Source organism: Engystomops pustulosus, chromosome 4 (assembly GCF_040894005.1).
Source record: "Engystomops pustulosus chromosome 4, aEngPut4.maternal, whole genome shotgun sequence".
In the NCBI taxonomy this organism is placed as follows: domain Eukaryota; kingdom Metazoa; phylum Chordata; class Amphibia; order Anura; family Leptodactylidae; genus Engystomops; species Engystomops pustulosus.
Genome location: NC_092414.1, coordinates 104,634,005 through 104,656,037, shown reverse-complemented (window position 1 = coordinate 104,656,037; position 22,033 = coordinate 104,634,005). Strand labels below are relative to the sequence as shown.

General features: G+C 38.4%; 1 protein-coding gene across 1 annotated transcript in view; it reads right to left on the bottom strand.

Moving 5' to 3' along the window:
* The window catches only part of CFTR (CF transmembrane conductance regulator), a 125,712-nt gene that overhangs the window by 35,958 nt on the left and 67,721 nt on the right, over positions 1–22,033 (bottom strand). Inside the window, exons 15-21 of the mRNA XM_072146962.1 lie at positions 20,804–20,932; positions 19,521–19,558; positions 18,359–18,609; positions 17,318–17,397; positions 13,976–14,126; positions 10,550–10,777; positions 9,498–9,598 (exon numbers count right to left, since the gene is read on the bottom strand). Of these exons, the coding sequence (XP_072003063.1) occupies positions 9,498–9,598; positions 10,550–10,777; positions 13,976–14,126; positions 17,318–17,397; positions 18,359–18,609; positions 19,521–19,558; positions 20,804–20,932 (978 nt within the window). The remainder of the gene's footprint in view (positions 1–9,497; positions 9,599–10,549; positions 10,778–13,975; positions 14,127–17,317; positions 17,398–18,358; positions 18,610–19,520; positions 19,559–20,803; positions 20,933–22,033) is intronic.

Genomic DNA, 22,033 nt, shown 5'->3' with positions numbered 1-22,033 from the left:
CGGTCGCAAGTCTCACTGCAAATTCCTCACAATATGGTAGTAGATGCACTACAGCAAGGCCAGCCACCAGCAGATCAACCAGAAATAAAATATATATAACGCTATTGTAGGCGTAAGTAAGCCGTTTGGATTCTCCTATGGCTATTTTCTAGCCAAGTATGAAAGCACACTGCTATGCCAGATGAGATGATGACGCTGAGTTATGAAAAAATAAACGTAAAATAAAAAGTAAATGACAGACTGTGCCTAATTGAAATCCAACCCCTAATAAATTGTCCCACTTCGGTCTTTGCGATGGATATGTGCGTCACTAAGCGCTAAACACAACGGTCGCAAGTCTCACTGCAAATTTCTCACAATATGGTAGTAGATGCACTACAGCAAGGCCAGCCACCAGCAGATCAACCAGAAATAAAATATATAACGCTATTGTAGGCCTAAGTAAGCCGTTTGGATTCTCCTATGGCTATTTTCTAGCCAAGTATGACACACACGGCTATGCCAGATGAGATGACGCTGAGTTATGAAAAAATAAACGTAAAATAAAAAGAAACTGGCAGACTGTGCCTAATTGAAATCAAACCCCTAATAAATTGTCCCACTTTGGTGTTTGAGGTGGATATGTGCGTCACTAAGAGCTAAACACAACGGTCGCAAGTCTCACTGCAAATTCCTCACAATATGGTAGTAGCTGCAAATAAAAAAAAAAAATGTATAACTTTATTGTAGCTTTAAGAAGGGCTGTTGGGTTCTTGTAGAATCACTCCTGCCTAACACTATTCTAATAGAACAGCCTAACGCTTTCCCTGACCAGCAGCAGCTCTCTCCCTAGCGGCATCCAGACACAGAATGATCCGAGCAGCGCAGGCAGGGGCTAGTCTATTCCAGGGTCACCTGATCTGGCCAGCCAACCACTGCTATCGACGTGTAAGGGTACCATGTCATGCTGGGTGGAGTGCAGAGTCTCCTGGCTTGTGATTGGCTCTGTTTCTGGCCGCCAAAAAGCAAAACGGCGGGAGTTGCCATTTTCTCGAGCGGGCGAAGTATTCGTCCGAGCAACGAGCAGTTACGAGTACGCTAATGCTCGAACGAGCATCAAGCTCGGACGAGTATGTTCGCTCATCTCTAGTAACAAGTAATAGGTAATCATCAGCAGTTATGAAGACCGCCTTTTATAGTGTGGAACCTTAATTTGCTTTGGGGTAGAATATTAAAGAGGCAGCAATGAAACTATCCATGACACAGTAATAAATGATAGCATCTCATGCAGAACATCTGTGGATGCAAGTTTTTGGGAGAACATTGATGAATATTTAATGGTCAATAAGTAGTCAACTTTAAGTACTTAACATGCAAAATGAGTTGTTGGAAGGTAAGGTTGTAGCAGAATGAGGAAGGTAACATATTCTTGATCTAATAACTTTGTCAGAAAATAAAGGTTAAAGTAATTTTAACCCCTTAACGCCAAACGCTTTAACATATCCAAGTGATTTTGAAATTGTTTTCTCGTGACATTTTGTACTTCATTATAGTTTAAAAATGTTGGTGGTATGTGTTGCGTTTATTTATGAAAAAAACAGATGTTTTTATTGAAAATTTGGAAAAAGTCTCCATTTTTTAAATTGAAAATGTTCTACTTTTTCCATACATAGTCATAACAGCAAAAAAACTTGATAACTAACATTAACCGAATGTCTGCTTTATGTATCCATGGCTTTTTATTAATTCTCTCATTTTTGTAAGTTGTTATGGGGCTTTGAACTTTAGGTACGATTTCTCAAATTTTCATAAAGAACACATGTATGTAAAACAACTTTCATGAAGTTTGTTAACCCTTTAATTATTTTACAGATAAAACAAAATCGGATGCAATTTTTGAAATTTACATTGTTTTGGCTAAATGAATATGTTTTTCAAAAAATGGACAAATTTTCAGTGGATAAAATACCGAAACTGTCCACCAATTTTGATACCCAATTTCTCCTGAGTGTAACAATACCCCGTATGTGGTGGTAAACTGCTGTATGGGCACACGCCAGGACATTGAAGGGAAGCTGTGCCATTCAGAGCAGATTATGCATTGTCCCTTTTAATTGACTATACAATCTTTATTTTTGGGGAATTTTGGACAAATAAGGGCTTACTATTTGCGACATTAGATACACTTTACAATTACTTCATTTAAGTGGGTCATTAGCTCAATGATGGGATTTTATTAACTCTTAAATGTATGTAGGAAAAATTGTAAATTTTGTTTTCCTTTCTTCTTGTATCGTTTTGGGGCCATTCACCGTACCATAAAAATAACATATTATATTTATTCTATGGATCACTACGGTTATGGTGATACCTCATTTATATATTTTTTTATATGTTTTTACAATTTTACTGAAGAAAATCTAATACAGAGAAAATTTCATTTATTTTGGTATCGCCATCTTTACGGAGATAAAACAGTAATATTTTTTGGTTGACAGTGCTGGTTTAGGGCTTATTTTTTACATGTTGAGTTGTCCTTTTCAGTGATACCATTTGGTGTACAATAAATTTTTTTGATAATTTTTTTAGAACATTTTTGTGGAGGGATTTAATGAAAAATGTACATTTTTGGCAAGTTTTTCGGGTTTTGTTTTTACGGCGCTCACCAAGCAGGTCCAATAATGATACTGAGTTATTGTACAGATTGTTACCAGATTTGATACCAAATATGTGGGGGTTTTTTCTTGTAATTTAGTGCTTTATTTACTTTATTAAATATATATACACTCACCGGCCACTTTATTAGGTACACCTGTCCAACTGCTCGTTAACACTTAATTTCTAATCAGCCAATCACATGGCGGCAACTCAGTGCATTTAGGCATGTAGACATGGTCAAGACAATCTCCTGCAGTTCAAACCGAGCATCAGTATGGGGTAGAAAGGTGATTTGAGTGCCTTTGAACGAGGCATGGTTGTTGGTGCCAGAAGGGCTGGTCTGAGTATTTCAGAAACTGCTGATCTACTGGGATTTTCACGCACAACCATCTCTAGGGTTTACAGAGAATGGTCGGAAAAAGAAAAAACATCCAGTGATCGGCAGTTCTGTGGGCAGAAATGCCTTGTTGATGCCAGAGGTCAGAGGAGAATGGGCAGACTGGTTCGAGCTGATAGAAAGGCAACAGTGACTCAAATCGCCACCCGTTACAACCAAGGTAGACAGAAGAGCATCTCTGAACACACAGTACGTCGAACTTTTAGGCAGATGGGCTACAGCAGCAGAAGACCACACCGGGTGCCACTCCCTTCAGCTAAGAACAGGAAACTGAGGGTACAATTTGCACAAGCTCATCGAAATTGGACAGTAGAAGATTGGAAAAACGTTTCCTGGTCTGATGAGTCTCGATTTCTGCTGCGACATTCGGATGGTAGGGTCAGAATTTGGCGTCAACAACATGAAAGCATGGATCCATCCTGCCTTGCATCAACGGTTCAGGCTGGTGTTGGTGGTGTCATGGTGTGGGGAATATTTTCTTGGCACTCTTTGGGCCCCTTGGTACCAATTGAGCATCGTTGCAACGCTACAGCGTACCTGAGTATTGTTGCTGACCATGTCCATCCCTTTATGAGCACAATGTACCCAACATCTGATGGCTACTTTCAGCAGGATAATGCGCCATGTCATGAAGCTGGAATCATCTCAGACTGGTTTCTTGAACATGACAATGAGTTCACTGTACTCAAATGGCCTCCACAGTCACCAGATCTCAATCCAATAGAGCATCTTTGGGATGTGGTGGAAAGTGAGATTCGCATCATGGATGTGCAGCCGACAAATCTGCAGCAACTGTGTGATGCCATCATGTCAATATGGACCAAAATCTCTGAGGAATGCTTCCAGCACCTTGTACGAAGAATTGAGGCAGTTCTGAAGGCAAAAGGGGGTCCAACCCGTTACTAGCATGGTGTACCTAATAAAGTGGCCAGTGAGTGTATATATTTATAGGGAATGTTTGTGTTTAGGGGATTTTAACTTTATTTAATTAATTAATTTTATTAATAAATGTTTATATTTAGTGGGATTTTTTTACTTTTACAGGTTGGCTTGAACAAGCGATGCTCTGATCGCTTGTTCAAGCTCTTCTTCACCTTATACAGTGTAATACAGATGTATTACACTGTATTATGTGGCACAATGAGCAAGCCACGCAGGACCCGGCTCCCGGAAGAAGTCGCTTTTCCCCTGGGCACTAGCAGACCCCGGGGATGACAGCGGAGGATCGGACCCCCCCCTGTAAGCGCTGCGTGACCGCGGTGTGTAAGGGGTTTATACCCGCTATCGGAGGAAACTCAGATCGCAGGTACTAGAGACGGGTGCCAGCTGTAACCCCATGCTTCTGGTACCGGCTCCATTCAGAAGCATGACGTAACAATACTGCAAAATGCGGGAACGCACCTCCCGCCATGCAGTATTATTACGTCAAATGTCACGAAGGGGTTAATACAAACTTACTCAATTGAAACCATCGTTAATGGACATCCATTGTTCCTTTACATTTTAAGTTCTTTTGGACCTTTTATCATTTGTTGTCATGTGGGTTGACCAACTCTCCTCTGAGAACTGAACACCTATATCTTTCCCTATGTACTTTCCTTATATATTCTGTCAGCTTTGGACTTGCCTTCCTTTGCTTGAATAATATATCATACTACATTATATTATGGTATATAATTGCTCCATATTCATATTTCTTATTTTGTATGACATTTTATTTTTTGCTTTTTGTGTTATGGTCCCACATGGTGTGCCATTCTGGCCTGTGGGATATTTATTTTGGTATTCAATACTTATTTTCAGTTGTTTGCGTTATACTGTATTGCATTTCTTATAATTATATTTTATTGTTTATAAAATTGGGTTAGGTGCTGTTGTCTTCATGGGCCCATGGTGTGTGGATAGAATTATATGATCTTATATTTTTGCACTTTATGCACTCCTAAATCATGCATTTAACCCCTTAACGCTGAAGCCACTTTTCACCTTCCTGACACGGCCCATTTTTTCAAATCTGCCCTGCGCTTTAACATATCCAAGTGATTTTAAAATTGTTTTCTCGTGACACTTTGTACTTCATGTTAGTTGAAAAATTTTGGTGTTATGTTTTGCATTTATTTATGAGAAAATCAGATATTTGGTGAAAATTTGGAAAAATTCTTGATTTTCGAACTTCAAAATGTTCTACTTTTTCCATACATAGTCATAACCGCAAAAAAATGTAATAACTAACATTCACTAAATGTCTTCTTTATGTGTACATGGTTTTTTAAACATCCTCTTATTTTTGTAGGATGTTATGGGCCTTTGAACGTTAGGTGCGATTTTTCACATTTTCATAAAAAACGCAAAATCCTGCTATTGAGGGACCTGCTCAGGTTTCAAATCACTTTGAGAGGCCTAAATAAAAGTAAAACCCCATAAATTACCCCATTATAGAAACTACACCCCTCAACGTACGTAAAACAACTTTTATGAAGTTTGTTAACCCTTTAATTGTTTTACAGGGGTTAAAACAAAATCAGATACAATTTTGAAAGTAAAATTTTTTGGCTAAATGAATGTGTTTTTCAAAAAATGTACAAATTCTCAGTGGATAAAATACCAAAACGCTCCACAAAATTTGATACCCAATCCCTCCCTTGTATAACAATACCCCATATGTGGTGGTAACCCGCCGTATGGGCACACGCCAAGGCATCGAAGGGAAGCTGCGCCATTCAGAACAGATTATGCATTGTCACATTTTATTGGCTATACAATCTTTATTTTTTTGGCAATTTGGACATATTAGGGGCTTATTTTTTGCGACATGAGATGCACTTTACAAATAATTCATTTTCGTGGGTCATGAGCTTATTGATGAGATTTTATTAACTCTTGAATGTATGGGTGAAAAGAAAATTGTCAATTTTGGTTTCCTTTTTTTTCGTATTTTTTGGGGGTCGTACACCGTTCACTAAAAATACTATATTATCTTCATTCTATAGGTCACTACGATTATGGTGATATCTCATTTATATAGTTTTTCATTTATTTTTACAATTTTACTGGATAAAAACTAATATAGAGGAAATCTCATTTGTTTTTGCATCGCCATCTTTTCGGAGACGTAACTTAAATCGTTTTTGGTTGACAGAGCTAGTTTTGGGCTTATTTTTTACGAGTTGAGTTGTTCTTTTCAGTGGTACCATTTTGGCGCACATAACTTTGTTTGATCACTTTTTAGAACATTTTTGTGTAGAGATTTTATGAAAAATGTACATTTTTGGCGTGTTTTACGGGTTTTGTTTTTACGGCGTTCACCGAGCGGGTCCAAAAATGTTTCTGAGTTATTGTACGGATTGTTACGGACGCGACGATACCAAATATGTGGGGTTTTTTGGCGATTTTGTGTTTTTTTCACTTTATTGCATGTGTATAGGGAATATTTGTGTTTAGGGGACTTTAACTTTATTTAATTAATTCTTTTTATTAAAAAATGATTTTATGTAGTGTTTTTAACATTTTTTATTAACTTTTACAGGTTAGCTTGAACAAGTGATCCACTGATCACTTGTTCAAGCTCTTCTTCACATTACACAGTGTAATACAGATGTATTACACTGTGTAATGTAACACACTGAGCATGCTGCACCGGCAGTCCCGGGGCTGCGATCGGAGCAGCGGACCCCCCCGGTAAGCGCCGTGGGGGGGACCGATTCTTCTCAAATGCCCCTAGAAATCTCCGATCGCGGGTGTTAGAGGCGGGTGTAGGCTATAATATATAGTAGACACCCGCAGCTTCTGGCGTGGGCTCCGTTCTGGAGCCGGCGCCAGAAGCATGACGTACTATTACTGCATTTTGCGGGAACGCACCTCCCGCCATGCAGTAACAGTACGTCAAATGTCGGGAAGGGGTTAAACAACAATTTAATGTTGTTGAATTATGTAATATATTATATATAATAACTTTTGAATAATCATGGCTTGACACTCTCCGTTTACATGGTGTTATTGATCTACTTTATTTTTGGTGGATATTGCCATTTTTCATTCGTTATTCTGTTTTACATTAGCACAATTCACACAACTCTCCAACTTATTAATTAATAATTCACTTTCCTCTTATTCAACATTTATTCCTTTCACACTACCAGCAGTATCCGCTATGCATTATATATGCAATTTATCCATACTTGATTCATACATATACTTCAGTTTTCATTTTCCCACAGTGTGCAGTGCAGGTGCACATGACCTTGCTGTTTCAGGTTCTTCCAACGGCGTCCATGTGCCTGCACCGTGACATCCAGCTGTGTAGTTCCTGCCGGTTGTGGCACAGGGGCAACATCCTCCACCAGGGCCTAGCCTTTTCTTGGTGGACTGGAAACAGCCGGGGCCCAGAATACCGGAGTGGCTGGCTAGTGCGGCCCTAGACACGCGGTGCTTAGCATGGGGACCGGAGGGCTGACCTACAGCCTGGCAGGTCTCCAGCAGGTGGTGTGTGCAAGAAATATGGAGGGAGAGGCTGATACAATGGTTTCTCCCTGGGGCAACCTCTAAGGTGTCTGTAGGATGAGTCCATGGGTGGTAAATGGGGGAGCCCATGGTGGTAAGCAGCCATATCCAGGGATCAGATGGAGGCAACGTTGTGCAAATCAACTTACAGTTCTTTATTGGAACTGTTAACAGCAGATTCTTTGATGTTGGAGTGGTCATGGAGAGTTGGTGCACGCAGCCTAATAGTACATGCAGGCTGGGCTAATTCAGGTGTGGGGGAAGTGGGGGAAGTGGGGGAAGCTACGGTTCTGGGCTTAAGTCTCCAGACTTGCCCTGTGTGCCAGGCAGTAGACCGGAGGCACCAGAAGTTCCTGTGATTGAATGCTGTGGCAACACTGAAGGTGTGCTGCCCACTCTCCTGACCGAGACCTGACTCAAAAATGGAGTCTCTCACTCTGACTCTTGTGACAGGACCAGGGGAAAAGTGTTAAATGGTGTGTATGTTTCCCCTTAGGTTTCTGTCCTACACTATCTAGGGAGCCAAAACCTGTTCTGGAAGACCTGGTTGCTGCAGTTTGGAGTGTAGGGCTTGGTCCCTACTTTGCTCAGCCACTCCAGGTGTTTGAGGTGATTGGGGCTAATCACCAGCAGCTCTGAGATGTTGCTTTAAAAAGTCAGAAGCTGCACATGAGGAGTTGCTCTCTCTGCTCCTGGGAAAACCCTATATATGAGTTGCCAATTGCTGTATGCTGTGGTTGGGAAGCTGTACAGTAGGTACAGTTTCTTGGTAGTGAGGAAACTACTTTATTGTATAGTTAGTGGCCAGACGGCCTAGGATTTTATTTCTGTATTGTTTTTGTTTTGCCATTTTTACTGCTTGAAGTAAATAAAACTGGTTGAGGCCAGTTGCACCCAACTTGTCTGGAGTGGACTGTGACTGCATTGTGCCAAAAAGTGCTCGTCTATCACAGGAGACGGTGATCCCAGAGCTAATCCCGTTACACTCTGCAGCCTAACCATGTGCTCTCAAACAGAAGGGGTTTTTATACTCCCCCTGGTCATGTGGTAGCACCTCTTCAATCACACTCCAGCATTCATAACAGACACGTCATTGGATAATTAAATACACCAGTTAACTGTTGCCTGACCAGCTCCTGACCTGGAGAGGGCACTATTTGCAACTACCAGCCTGCCTACACAGGTATTCTCTATCATATATTTCTATATAAATATCAGACAAGACACTTATCCCCTCAAGCATGAGGAAACCACTTTCATGTCACAGTTTGGTGGCATCATCCAGAAAATTAACTTTGAAGTGAGATGTTAATTGGTTCTATAAAGTCATGGAGGGGGAGAGCTGAAGTAAAACTCTCCTTGCCTCCCACTTCCCTACTGTAAATGACATCAGTAAGACTTCAATAGGGCCAATTAGTTAGCTTCCTGGATGCAGGGCCATCAATTACAGTGAAGGAGCAATTCTGAGGTGTTGAGAGCTTGACTTCTGTGCTAATGTCTGCATCTCCATAACTTTATTTCTTTACAACTTCTGTATGATGCCACCATATTGAGCAATTATAAAAACCTGATCTGGAAGGTTTTAATCTTCATACAGCATACTGGTAGTCAGTTTCTGCTAACAGGTTCCCCTAAATTGACCAGTTAAATGCTAGGTCATTTTCGCAGTTTATAGCCAGCAGTTTTGTACATTTTTAGTAAATTTTGGGTATTTCTTGGTAACACAATGGGCCTTATTTTCAAGAAAATGTTGTTTTAACAGTTCCCCTCTCCTTCAGCAGCATTGACCTGCAGATTATGCAATAGCTTTTTTTAAAAGCTCATTTCAGAGTTCCTTGCTAACCTGCATTATGTTTAAAGTCATCAGGAGGATAACTATAAGGGTATTCTACATATAAATATTGTCACTTTTTAAGTTTTAATTTTCTATTTTATGCTCTCTATAACATCTCTATTTACTTACCAAACTGTCCACATCAATGCTTGAATTTACTGCCCACTGTAGAGTATTCATGATATTCATGGCCAGAGTCAAAACAATTCCAACTTTTTCTTTTCCAGCACCTGAAAGGCAAGAATTGAAAATCATTGAAAAATAACATAGTATATGTTCAAATCTGTACTAACATTTGTATTCAGGTCTGGATTTTCCTTTGGTATTCATAAGCCAAAGCCAGACATGGAACAGAAAAATCAAATATACACTTCAAGGATTTATGCCTCTTCGGTACTTGGATCCACTGCTGTCGAGCAGCAGCTGTTTTACCACCATTCACATGCAATGTCAGCTAAGTTTGCAAATTTAATGGAATAACTTTTGCCAGTCACAGTTGTCAGCTAGTTATCTCCAAAGGTAACACACAAGCTAGTCAATATAGTAAATACAGGCGGTCCCCTACCCGAATTACAGACATCCCCTAGTTTAAGACAGACCCCTCTGCCCACCGTGACCTCTGGTGAAGCTCTATAAATGCTTTACTATGCTTTACTATAGTCCCAGGATGCAATGATCAGCTGTAAGGTGTCTGTAATGTCCTTTTTCAAGACATTTTTTAAAACTGTTGAGGTCCATATATGAAAACACATCGAAAATCTGGCACATGCCATGCTCAATGATCCATTTTAAGACTAATGTGTGACAAAATGTGGACATTTTCCATTGTAAGTTTCTCTCACCACATGTTTTATAGTTTCAAGATTAGATGTTTATAGGTGCAGCTGCATGTAGTTAAATCTTGACAATTTTTATGAATTACATTAAATTACAGATTTCTTAAAAATAATGTAAAACCTTAATTTTATATAGTCATATATGTTGGCCAACAATGGACAATGAACATTCTAGTCACCATTATAACCCACCCCCCTTCAAACCTTTTTCTGAAATTGAAATGGCTGACAAAAGTCAGCTTATATTGGCATATGTACTGGTTAGCAGAAATGACTAATATTACATCCTCTAACATTAGGTAATCTAGCTGAAGAACAGTAAAAAAAAATTGTAGTGAAGTGTACCTGATGTTGCAATAGAGATAAATGCAACAGAACAGAAAAAGATGACAAAGATCATTTCAATAGTCATTTGGAACCATCGAAGTGTGGACAGATAGAGAAACCAGTTTGCTGTGTGTAAATTCAGAGCCTTATGAAAAAGGGTTTCAAAATATGGCTGCCGTCCAAAAGCTCTTAGAGTCCACAAGCCCTTCAAGCTGGTTATCAAGTGAGTGAAAATTGGGCTGCGGGCTGTAAATAGAGAAGGAATATATTAATTGACATGCATAATCTACCACTTATGTCCATAAAAACATTGATTTTTTTGGCTTATACAACTAATAACAAGAGTCTTTAAAGATAACACGAGTATATAATGACAAAGTTACAATGTTACAATCTTTTGGACATGTTTCAGCATCTTTTTTTACTGCACTGCTATGGTTATAAATTTTCATTTGCAATTTTTGGAGGAGGGTGCAAAATATTTAGCTGGTGTAAGCTGTACATACGTATATCCCATTCGTATCGGACCATCACAGTGAATGGAGCTTTCTGAGGAAGGGAAAGCTTGACTTCAGCGTTAAACTCTCTGCCACCTTGACTTCATAAAAGCAATTTACACCTCACTTCAAAGTTCATTTGTTGGATGATGCCACCACACTGGGCCATGAAATAAACATGCGTTAGAAGCTACTCAGCTGCTTGACAGCATACTGGTAGCGGTTTATTTGGCCAATTTCTGATGACAGGTTCGCTTTAAGTTCACCAACTTGTTTTTACTATCTGGTTTTCCTGAGAAACTGTGCCAGGACTGAGAGCACACAAAATAATCATGATGTAGCTTAAAAAACTCCTTTATAGGAAAGTATAAATGTTGTGGTTCATGTTCCTTTCATGGTCCAGTGTGGTGGCATCTTCTGGAAAATCTACTCTGAAGTGAGAGGCGAATTGGTTGTATCAATTCATGGGGTTGGAGAGTTTAGCACTGAAGTTCTCCCTTCCTCAGAAAGCCTCCTTCACTGTATTGAGATTCCTGCATCCAGGGACATCACTAACCATATCTACTGGTGCACAATGTCAATCACAGGTGGTGATTGACATTGCTAAACTCTCCATCTCCATAACTTATTGCAAGTCTCACTTCAAAGTTGCTTTTCTTGCTGATACCACCAAGATGGCTCATGAAGAGTAACATGAAAGCTGTGTTACAAGAAATTTAGGAATATGGTATGTTAAAAGCTGGATAAAAGTAAAAAAAAAATGGTCTAAAACCTTCGCAAGTGCTTGAGAATAAAAGACATCAGACTATATACATTCACTTAAAATACATAGTGAGATGGTTTAGCGGACCATTTTCAGTTCTTCCACAACTAGTTTTCCATCTTCTGTCGGCAGTGCTGAGCTGAGAGGTAGGCAGGAGGTAACATTTTGAGTGGTTTTACACAGCTACCACTCATCAACAACTCATCAATCTAATATAGAAAGCTGAGTGTATGTGTCTGTGTGTATGTATGTATGTATGTATGTCCGCTAAAGGAATCTGCACCATCACGAAATTTTCACCCTGCACTTTCCAAAATCCACTTATTATCCACCATATACGGGATCCATTGTCTGCTGCTGCTGTGGCAGTTCCAAGTTGAACGGCATTTGGTTGCTATTTTACCACAGGTCATTAATATGAGCTCTGAACTTTGATTGGCTACTTAAGGCAATGAGTAGAAGACAACTTATGTGTGGTAAGATGGATAGGGACAAAACTGTAAAACTGTTCCAGTTGCCAATGGAAACCAATCAGAGATCAGCTGTAATTTTATAAACAGCTTTGCAAAAATGAAACTTGAGCTCTGATTGGTTGCAACTAGAGCAGTTCTGCTCTCTGCTCTCAGAGCAGATATTTACTTTCCGAGCAACACTGGGAGCTACAGCTAGTAAAGTATAAAAATGTCTACATGCAGATATTCTCTGATCTGGACTCTAGTTACCTAATATCAACTTTGTTTCCCAACCATCCCCTGCCATTTCCTATTTTTGTACCATGCTACAATCTTTTAGTGGCTATGGTTTGTTCTTTTGTTATTCTCTGGTTTGTGATTTTGTCCTGACACACTCTCCTGGTTTTGATTAGGTTCACAGACTTTAATTTTCACCCCCTTTCCATATCCTTCACTTTATACAGTGTAGGGAGGGTTGCCCAGTTGAGAGCCACCATTTAAGGCTGTTAACAAGTAGGCAGGTACAGTTGGGGGTTTCATGTCTAAATTATAAAAAAATATGTACATACTAAAGCTTTGGTATGACCTGCTCAACACTAAAGGGTGCATTTTTGGGATGAGCATCCTGCACACTTACCCTTATTACACACCTCATCTGACAGCATGTTTATAGATACCTGCTATGATTTAGCACCTGCTTACTCCTACCTTACTTTCCTATAAAATATCTATATGATCTAATACCGCTCTGAGATTCTTTCAGTCTTACTAGCAACATTTTACCATGAAAGTCCCTTATTAAGAAGGGTAAAGGATTAGAGGAGCCCTTTTTCCTTTTCCTGTTCCCCTTTCAATGATAAAATAATATACTTTCATGTAAAATTTGTTGAAAAGTAAGTGACCGTTTAGGAAGGTACAAGGAGACCACAGTTGGTATTCAGCTGGGCAAATTATGTCTTCTGTCCATGTGTACTATGATTTGTTTTTATAAGCTAAAAAAACTAAGGTTAGTTTATGTAACTTGTTTTTAAGGCCTTTAGCTCTGTAATAGAAATACATAATGTTCCACAAAAAGTGATCTACCCAGTTTTCACCAGGCAAACTAGTTATAAGTGAGAGTTTTCATTCTTTTTACATGACAGTATCTATATGGTATGTGTCAATGCAGAATGAGTCACAGACAGTTCATGTGTCCTAATACTTTATTGATAAGGAAAACTGTGAAATAACATTCTAAGGACCAGGATAGAAACATATACCATTAGTTCAAGAAGCACAACTCTAATTCAAGCAGAATGTTTCAATAAAATATAAGTAGAAACCTGATTTCTATAGTAAATTCTGTACTATATTTTCATATTACTACAATTTATTTGAATAGTTAACGTTAGAAGTTACCTCTATAGCCAAAATGATAGGGGATAGTGGTCATTTCAAACAGGTGACTTTTATACATTGGCCTCCTAGCTACCTACACAAACTAGGTTGGCAAATTTCTCACTTAAGTTGTGAAGTCTGTGAATATAGAAGAATTTAGGGTGTGTGCCTCTATGAACAATTGTTCTGTCAATCCTCATATGTTGACATCAGCATTAGAACACCCTCCTCCCTGCATTCCATGTGATCAACCTAAATCAATATGTATATTAGGAGGAATAAAGGGACTAGATAATACTGTGTCACCAAGAAAGTTATATTTGCATTTAAGATAATGTGTCTCTGTTGCCCTTACCTTCAGATTCTAATTGTTTTAGTTGCTGGGAGGTGTGCAGAAAATATGATCTTAGTAAAATAAAAGCAACAATCACAGGAACCGTAGCCAAGAAGATGTAAGGCTCTAGAATGGAAACCACTGTGATCGCCCCAATCACAATAAGTACCAACTGTTAAAAGAAAAGAGGAAATATTTTCACATGGATTACTATATTGTAAGAACATACATGGAAATTTGTATTTGTTCAGTGGACACTAACCACAGAGAATGTCCACACTGTCTACTCTTCATATCAGATACTACATCACCCTGTGTGATGGACAGTTTATAATCTATACCATATTGCCTATACACTATATACATACACAGTAAATTTATGTAATATACTAAGAGATTCATATCTAGAATATATAAGGCATAATTTACTTAGTTACATAGTGTACAATGTAAACATCTTAGGACACATAATATCCCGTATATACTCGTGTATAAGCCGAGTTTTTCAGCACAAAAAACGTGCTAAAAAACATCACCTTGGCTTATATACGAGTCAATGAAAAAAATATGTAATACTCACCCTCCAATGCCCGGATCCCCAGCGGTGGCTCCCGATCCCCGACGGTGGCTCCGGATCCCTGGCGGCGGCTCTCGATCATGAACCCGATGATAAGCACATTAAAAAAATAAACCTAATATTCACCTTCCGGCGATACTCACTCCCGATCCCCGGCGGTGGCTCCTGGCGGCTTCTGTCTTCTTTCTTCTCTTGCCGACGGAGTCGTATCCATGCGATCTCCCTACCGGCGCTCACTATGATGCAGCGGTGTTGCCACTGATGACGTCATCAGCGGCAACACCGCCGCATAATAGTGTGTGCCGGCGGGGAGATCGCATGGACGCGACTCCGCCTGCAAGAGAAGAAAAAAGACAGAAGCCGCCAGGAGCCGCTGCCGGGGATCGGGAGTGAGTATCGCTGGAAGGTGAGTATTAGGTTTATTTTTTTAATATGCTTAACATACAGGGGGCAGGCTGGCTGTATACTATATGGGGCTGGCTGGCTGTATACCACTTGGGGCTGGCTGTATACCACTTGGGGCTGGCTGTATACTACTTGGGGCTGGCTGTATTCTACACCCTCGGCTTATACTCGAGTCAATAGGTTTTCCCAGTTTTTGGTGGTAAAATTAGGGGTCTCGGCTTATACTTAGGTCGGCTTCTACTCGAGTATATACGGTAAGTAATACAATAAATATGCTGTGCTTTGTTTTAGAACTAACAACATTTCACTGTCCACAATTCATTCTCTTACTTTGAAGAATTTAATATAATACCTCCTATCAGATGGATATGGTGCTCATCTAGAATAGGGAATTGTACCAGGAGTGATTTTCAGCTCTTAATAAACCCACTAGCACTCATTATTTTAATGGGCAAGGTATAATCAATATTTTTCTGTACTGTTAACATAGGAAAAATTTACAAGCTGTGCACCCCAATTCAAAATCCCTAACAGAGCCTCATATACCATGTTAATTTGCCTGGTGTTAATCCCTTTCCAACATGGGGTGTTAAAGTACTGCAAGTCAAAAATTGACTTCACGCAACATGCACAAGTGCTATTGTACTGAGCTTATGTCATCAAACAATTGGTACCAATCCCATACGCTGCTAGTGTCAGCTGTTTATACCAACTAACACCTTCCTCTAACACCCACAACCAGGGATAAATCAGATATTGGATGTTAACCCCTTCAAGAGGCTTCTGCATGTCTGCCCCACCTTGGACCTCGGGGCTCTGATGAAAGGCCCCAGGGTCGAATGATGTCACTACATGTCACATCCGGCTTCCAGAAGGATCTTACTGTAACTATCTGCCCATGCATTAACATGCTCATACAGTTGCCATACACTCCAATACAGCATTACAGTGCATAAGCTTGTAAAAAATAAAAACGCTTTCCAAAATACACTTGTTAACCATCATCTACAGGAGCCATTGTCTGCTGGCTGCTGTGACAGTTAGCAACCAATCACAGCTCTGCTTCTATTTTGCCGAAGGCCATTAATATGAGTTCTGAGCTTTGAATGGTTACCATAGGCAAAGTATAAGACAGCTTTTGTGTGAGGCGATATGGATAGAGATAGAGACATAGAGAGAAAGAAAGAAAGAAAGGAAGAGTGAGAGAGACAGAGTGAGAAAGACAAAGAAAGATATAGAATTAAATAGATAGAGACATAGATAGATAGTCCACAGAAGAGGCAGCACTCCAAAAATAAAATGAAAAATTGGTTAAGTTTATTCCTTAGCTGAATGCAACATTTCCATGTTAAACGTTCTTCAAACATTCCATCCAGCCATTGAATAAAACTCACCAATTTTTCATTTTATTTTTGGAGTGCTGCCTCTTCTGTAGACTTACATACTAATGGTTCAGACCAGGAACCATGTGGCTTAGCTCCCCCCCCCCCCTCTTAATTGGGTTTATGTTGTGCTGCTCTGGATTTTCTTTGTTTAGATAGATAGTTATCCTTCAAAAAATGGTGGCACACCAAATAGGTAAAAAAACGGAATTACTTTATTCCAACAGTAAACAAACCCCGGGGTAGAGCACCCACCTTTTCTGTACTGGTGCAGCTGAATACTTTGTAATTAGATAGATAGATAGATAGATAGACATAGAGATAGATATAGATAGAGAGATATATAGGTAGATACAAAGAAAGGTAGATGGATAGATAGATAGATAGATAGATAGAAAAAAAATAGCAGAACAGTCCAATGAACAAAATGAGGCGTGCTATCCTGTATCCTTTCAGCTAGTAAAAATCACCCTTCTTCAAATAATAACACAGTGTTATTTACCCCAAAAATGGAGTGCATAGGTTCTACTACACAAACCTCCTTTGGTATCAAAATGGAGCAGCAAGCAGCCAAAATTTTAAAGTTTATTTCAAAGTGGAAACGTTTCAGTGACCTCCACCTTTCTCACCTTTCCTTGACCTTCACAACTTTTGTTCAAATTATATATTAAAAAGTCAGACGTATTAAAAAGGCAAAACTCCTGAGACCTGATGGTCGGGTTCAGCCGTCTAACCCGGACATATTGCTGGATTGGTGTCCGAACAGCCAATCTGGCAAATCGACACAAATAGCAACTAGCCATGTCCAGCAGAAAACAAAATAAAGAAAAAACTCCAAGAGCACAAAGCCAAAACAAAGGTACATGTGACCTGTTGTGTTTTTAAACAAAAGGCTATAACAAGTGAAAGTAAATGCTCTCAATGATACAATATTACAAAATAATACAGGTACAATAGTTATACATTTACACATTTCATTTGGCTTACTGCTTAACTTGCCTGTATGAAGTCGAAAATTGTTAGAGGAAGCAGATCATCTAAGATAGCAATATCCTTTGAAAATCTGTTAAGGATCCTCCCTGTAATTTACAAAAGAAACAGACAATTCAAACTTGTTGTTGAATTTTCCATATGTAACATTAACCCTATGGACCACCCTAAATTAGTTTTAATGTTTAATGTTATGAAACATAGTCGATTTTAATATATGGATTATGTAATCTACTTGGTTTAGCTTTTTTAGTTTTTGCCACTAGCCTTGAGAAAATTGATTAGTGAATAAAGGCAACCTGACATTCAAATTAGCCCACCCAAAATAAATACTTAATTGAAAACTATGATGAGAGAGACAGTGGTTTTGTGTGATTTGGCTCTGCAACAGCATTAACCGCTGGCAATACACTGGCAATATGGAGAGATATTAACCTTGCTCCTTATCCCTCTCTCAGGATTACTGTTCGGCCAGGTTTGCAATGTCAGCCTCAGTGAAGGGGGCAGGGTAGCTTGATTGTATACTCCAGCTGCCCGCCTCCATGACTGAAACAGAGGAAATCAATAAAAAAATTTTTTAGAACACTGGTGGCTTTAATCCCATGGATAAAGGCATAACTGGTACATGTATAAAGTTACTGTATGTGGTTTGTGGGGGTGTCCCTGGCAACAAGTTCTCTTTAAATATTTTAAAATGTCCATAAGAAAACAAAATATTGTGCAAACTTATGTATAAATCTTTAATATTCCAATCTTCAAGAAAACTGTAAAATACAACTACAGTGTTCTGTAAATATACCACAAAGTATATTACATGTAACAGATGAACAAAAGAACGCAAGCAATGAATAGTGCAGAATATAGAAAATAAATACCTGAAGGTTTACAAGGCTTTCCAATAGCAAATAAATGATAAAGCACAGTTTCCATAGGCCATAGGACAGAATGTTTCCAAAGAGAGGAAAAGAAAAAAGAAAGAACCATAGAGTCATAAGCAATGTTCAGCGTGTAAGAGTTCTATGCCCACAACACGGCGGTTTATGAACATACCAGTTCTCATTGTATTGAAAGTAGACATTGGAGCATGGAGAACGGCATTTAACATTTTCTGATGTAACACCTTGGAGACAGATATGAGACCGTGCACCAGTGGTAAACCACGGAATATTCCCATTGCCAGCAGAGAGTCAGCCACACCGACATAAATATAAAACACGTAGTAATAACTAGTCGAGGTCACGATTATTGGTGCCTTAGAGGATTCATTTCCACTAGTTGTTTTATTTGATTCAGGACTGCTTCTAATAAAAGAAATAGACAAACATGTAATGGATGAGAACATGCATACTTGAATTTTCTTAATTAATAATTCATTATCATTATAAATATGTTCTCTACATTTTTTTAGATTTACTTCACAGCAGGAATTTGGACATAAGAAACTAGGAATATAATCAAATGATTTTAATGTGGCTGTGTAGTAAGCACTGAATACAGTATATATCCCAATAATTGTTTACTGTGGTCATCTGATGTTACAGCATGGTTATTAATCTATGAAACCCTAATCTATGGCCATGTGCTCACACCATTGTAGTTGTGCACTCCCACCTTGAAATTAGTTGGTAGCTCCAAACTATGGATCCTACTCCTACTTCTTTTTAAAATGTGATTATTGAAATAATTTTGATAAAACTATATGACACATAGGACTTTAGTTTTATTTAATTTGTATTTTTATGAGTAAGTGTACATTCAGGGAAAGAATGTCATTTGTTCCTCACAATTCCTCTCCCTCAAATAAATCCAGCCATGGATAAAGCTTTAATACTAAGGATACTCAAATGTTGATACCTCCCAAGTCGGAGGCCGTGTGAGTCAACTAACAGTGCTACCTTTAATCTTCTATTGGTCTATATGAATCGTATGCAGTACTTTTCTCAATTTTTGCTTCATCCTGTTGGCGGGGGGTTAAAATGCTATTTCTCAACTATGATGTATAGCCACATATGGGCACATTTATGTATAGTTATTGTAAGACAGCCTTGGGTTCCTTAGGTACCATTAGCTTTGCCAACATGATCAATGTTACGATATCATTTGTTATGATGTCCCAACTAACTTCTTCTTATATGAGTCATATAAACTCATCAACAGGAGAGTATTAAATCTTCAGTCTTTAACTTAAACCATAGGATCAAAATATACTTACTGACCAAGGATTGACAGACCTGTCAAGGAAGCAGCAACCTATTAAACAAGTAAAAAAAAAAATCATTATTATTTAGTATAAATTTGCTGTTTAGATATCATTTTTTTAAAACTTTATTTATTAAATAATTTTCATTTTTATGAAACAAAAGAACAAAACCCCAATATAGGGTCATCAATACAAACGTTGGATCTAGGACCCATAGGAAAGAGGGGGAGGGAAAGAAAAAGGGGAGGGGGGTTCATTAGGTCGTTGGGATTTATTTAGTTCCAGTTGGCAGCTTTAGTCCTTTCTGACCAGTAGTAGAGTCTTCATTCAGCTTAATGGTCCAGAACCACAAGGTAAAGGCTGACAGATTAACGTCTTTACAAGATAGTTAAATCAAATTCCGGGGGAAACGGATGGGGGGGCACAATACAATTAACACAAAATGAAACCAAAGAATCATGACACTTCCTAGATACCACTGCTACCAATCCTGATCCAATTCAGTCAATTTCCACAGGGACATCTGACACAAGCTGTCATTCCTGGTACCACACTGTGTTCACAAAGTAGTTTCTAATATCTCTCCTCACCTCTGATGATAGCACAATGATAAAACTTTCCCAAGTGGTGAAAAAGGATTGCACTCGCTTTTCCCTACTCAGGGAGGCTTCTATCCAGTCCATATGCATTATATACGTGAGCTTATTTATATATCATTTTATAATTTACTCTACAAGTATAGCTTTACCAGAACTAATGCAAGACACCAGTTTATTCTGTATATTGACTTGACATCTATAGGTAAAATAAATGAATTGTAAGGATAAGATATTGGTGAAATAACTTTGCTTATTGTGGGCTAAAAATAAAATATTCTTATTTTTAGTCTCAATACTGATGGAGAAGTGGCCTGACGGTTTAGTGTTTATCATTTAACTGATCAGACTGTATATCTTGTAAGACTGACTATCATTTCTGTAACCTAGTATTTCTAACCACGTGGGATAAGAAACACACACTAAGCCTATTTGTCTGAAGGATCTCTATGCACAAATACAATAACTTTCGGATTGTATTAGTAAAAAGAACTCCCCCTATACTTGTACATAGACTTAAAGTTCTACAATAGTAATGTGCACTGACAAGTTATAATTATTCACCGTTATCCATGCAATATTGCAACAAATGTAGATAGCATGATTTCCTGCAACATCACTTTTTGCTATGTAAAAACACAGAATTCCCCAAATCCTAGATTTGAAATACAGGTCACTCACAGAGTTACTTTTACATACCTCTGCTAGAAAAATCACTAAGACAAGAGTAAGAATATAGATAAGACTCTTATGTGCAGTAGCGTATCTGAAATAAGTGTTCCAAGTAGTAGTTGGCGTTGCGCTGTCTGTGTCATCGAGGAAGCATTCCTGTACAGTATGAATCAAATAGTGCAATTAGTTCATGATAACAACTTCTCACACTAGAAGCAAACATTGTTACTACTATGGCTTCATTCACTGCTTAGATGCCAAACTCATTTTTATATAAATGTAACTGCTGTTTAAAAAGTTCTTCAATTTATACATTTGTATATTAATGCCATGTTGATAGTGTTTTTAACAGTATTAGCACTGCATGAATCCCATGTATAATAACAAATATAAACCAGAAAGAGAATTTTTTTGTCATGTGAATATTCAACAAATAAGTACAAATATCTATAAAAAATATCAGGACAATATGCTAGTAGTGTAGAGGGTTAGCCATAGAGAGCAGAAGAAAAGTGAAGATATCAGGCAATACCTTTTTGAGGCTTGCTTAGTATATTTGATGGGGAGTTTTCAAGAATTCTAGTTCTCTTAATCAAATATGATGTGATGTTATGTTATTAGCATCATGTCTGATGAAGAGAAATAGTATTCTTGAAACCTAACCATCAAATATACTAAGAAAGGTATCCCTGATTTCTTCATTTTTCTTCATGACTTTATCCTAGCATATCACTAACAGTTTATCACTTATGTAAAGTGAATCATGCCTAAGCTGGAAATATATAGTAAAAGGCTTCCTTTATACAGGATGTATGGTTATACAACAGTACCGTCAACCTTTGTGTGCATCTCATCACCAATCACATGCAGATTACAATGGAAAAAGACTGCCCAGCTCATGCACGAGGATGTGGAATCCATAGCTGTGTGCATTAGTCAGTATAAGTGAACGGCTATAGAAAGGGCTACTAACACATTTCCTAATTTCCTTGTCGTGTGCATGAGCCCTAACACAGGTTCATTCATTGGTTTCTTTGGGATGTATACCAGTAAAATGTGGCATAGAATATTACATTATTTGTTATGAGCACTCTATATTTTATTATATACTTATTCTCTAAATGTAGCAGCTAGCATTTTTGTACGTTAAGTAGTCTACCTCTAGTCAAGTTATGGCTCTGCCAATTAGGAAGTAAGGATTTTAAGGTTTACGGTAATAGTAAAATAACAATTCCAATACAAGTCCAGCACCATGGT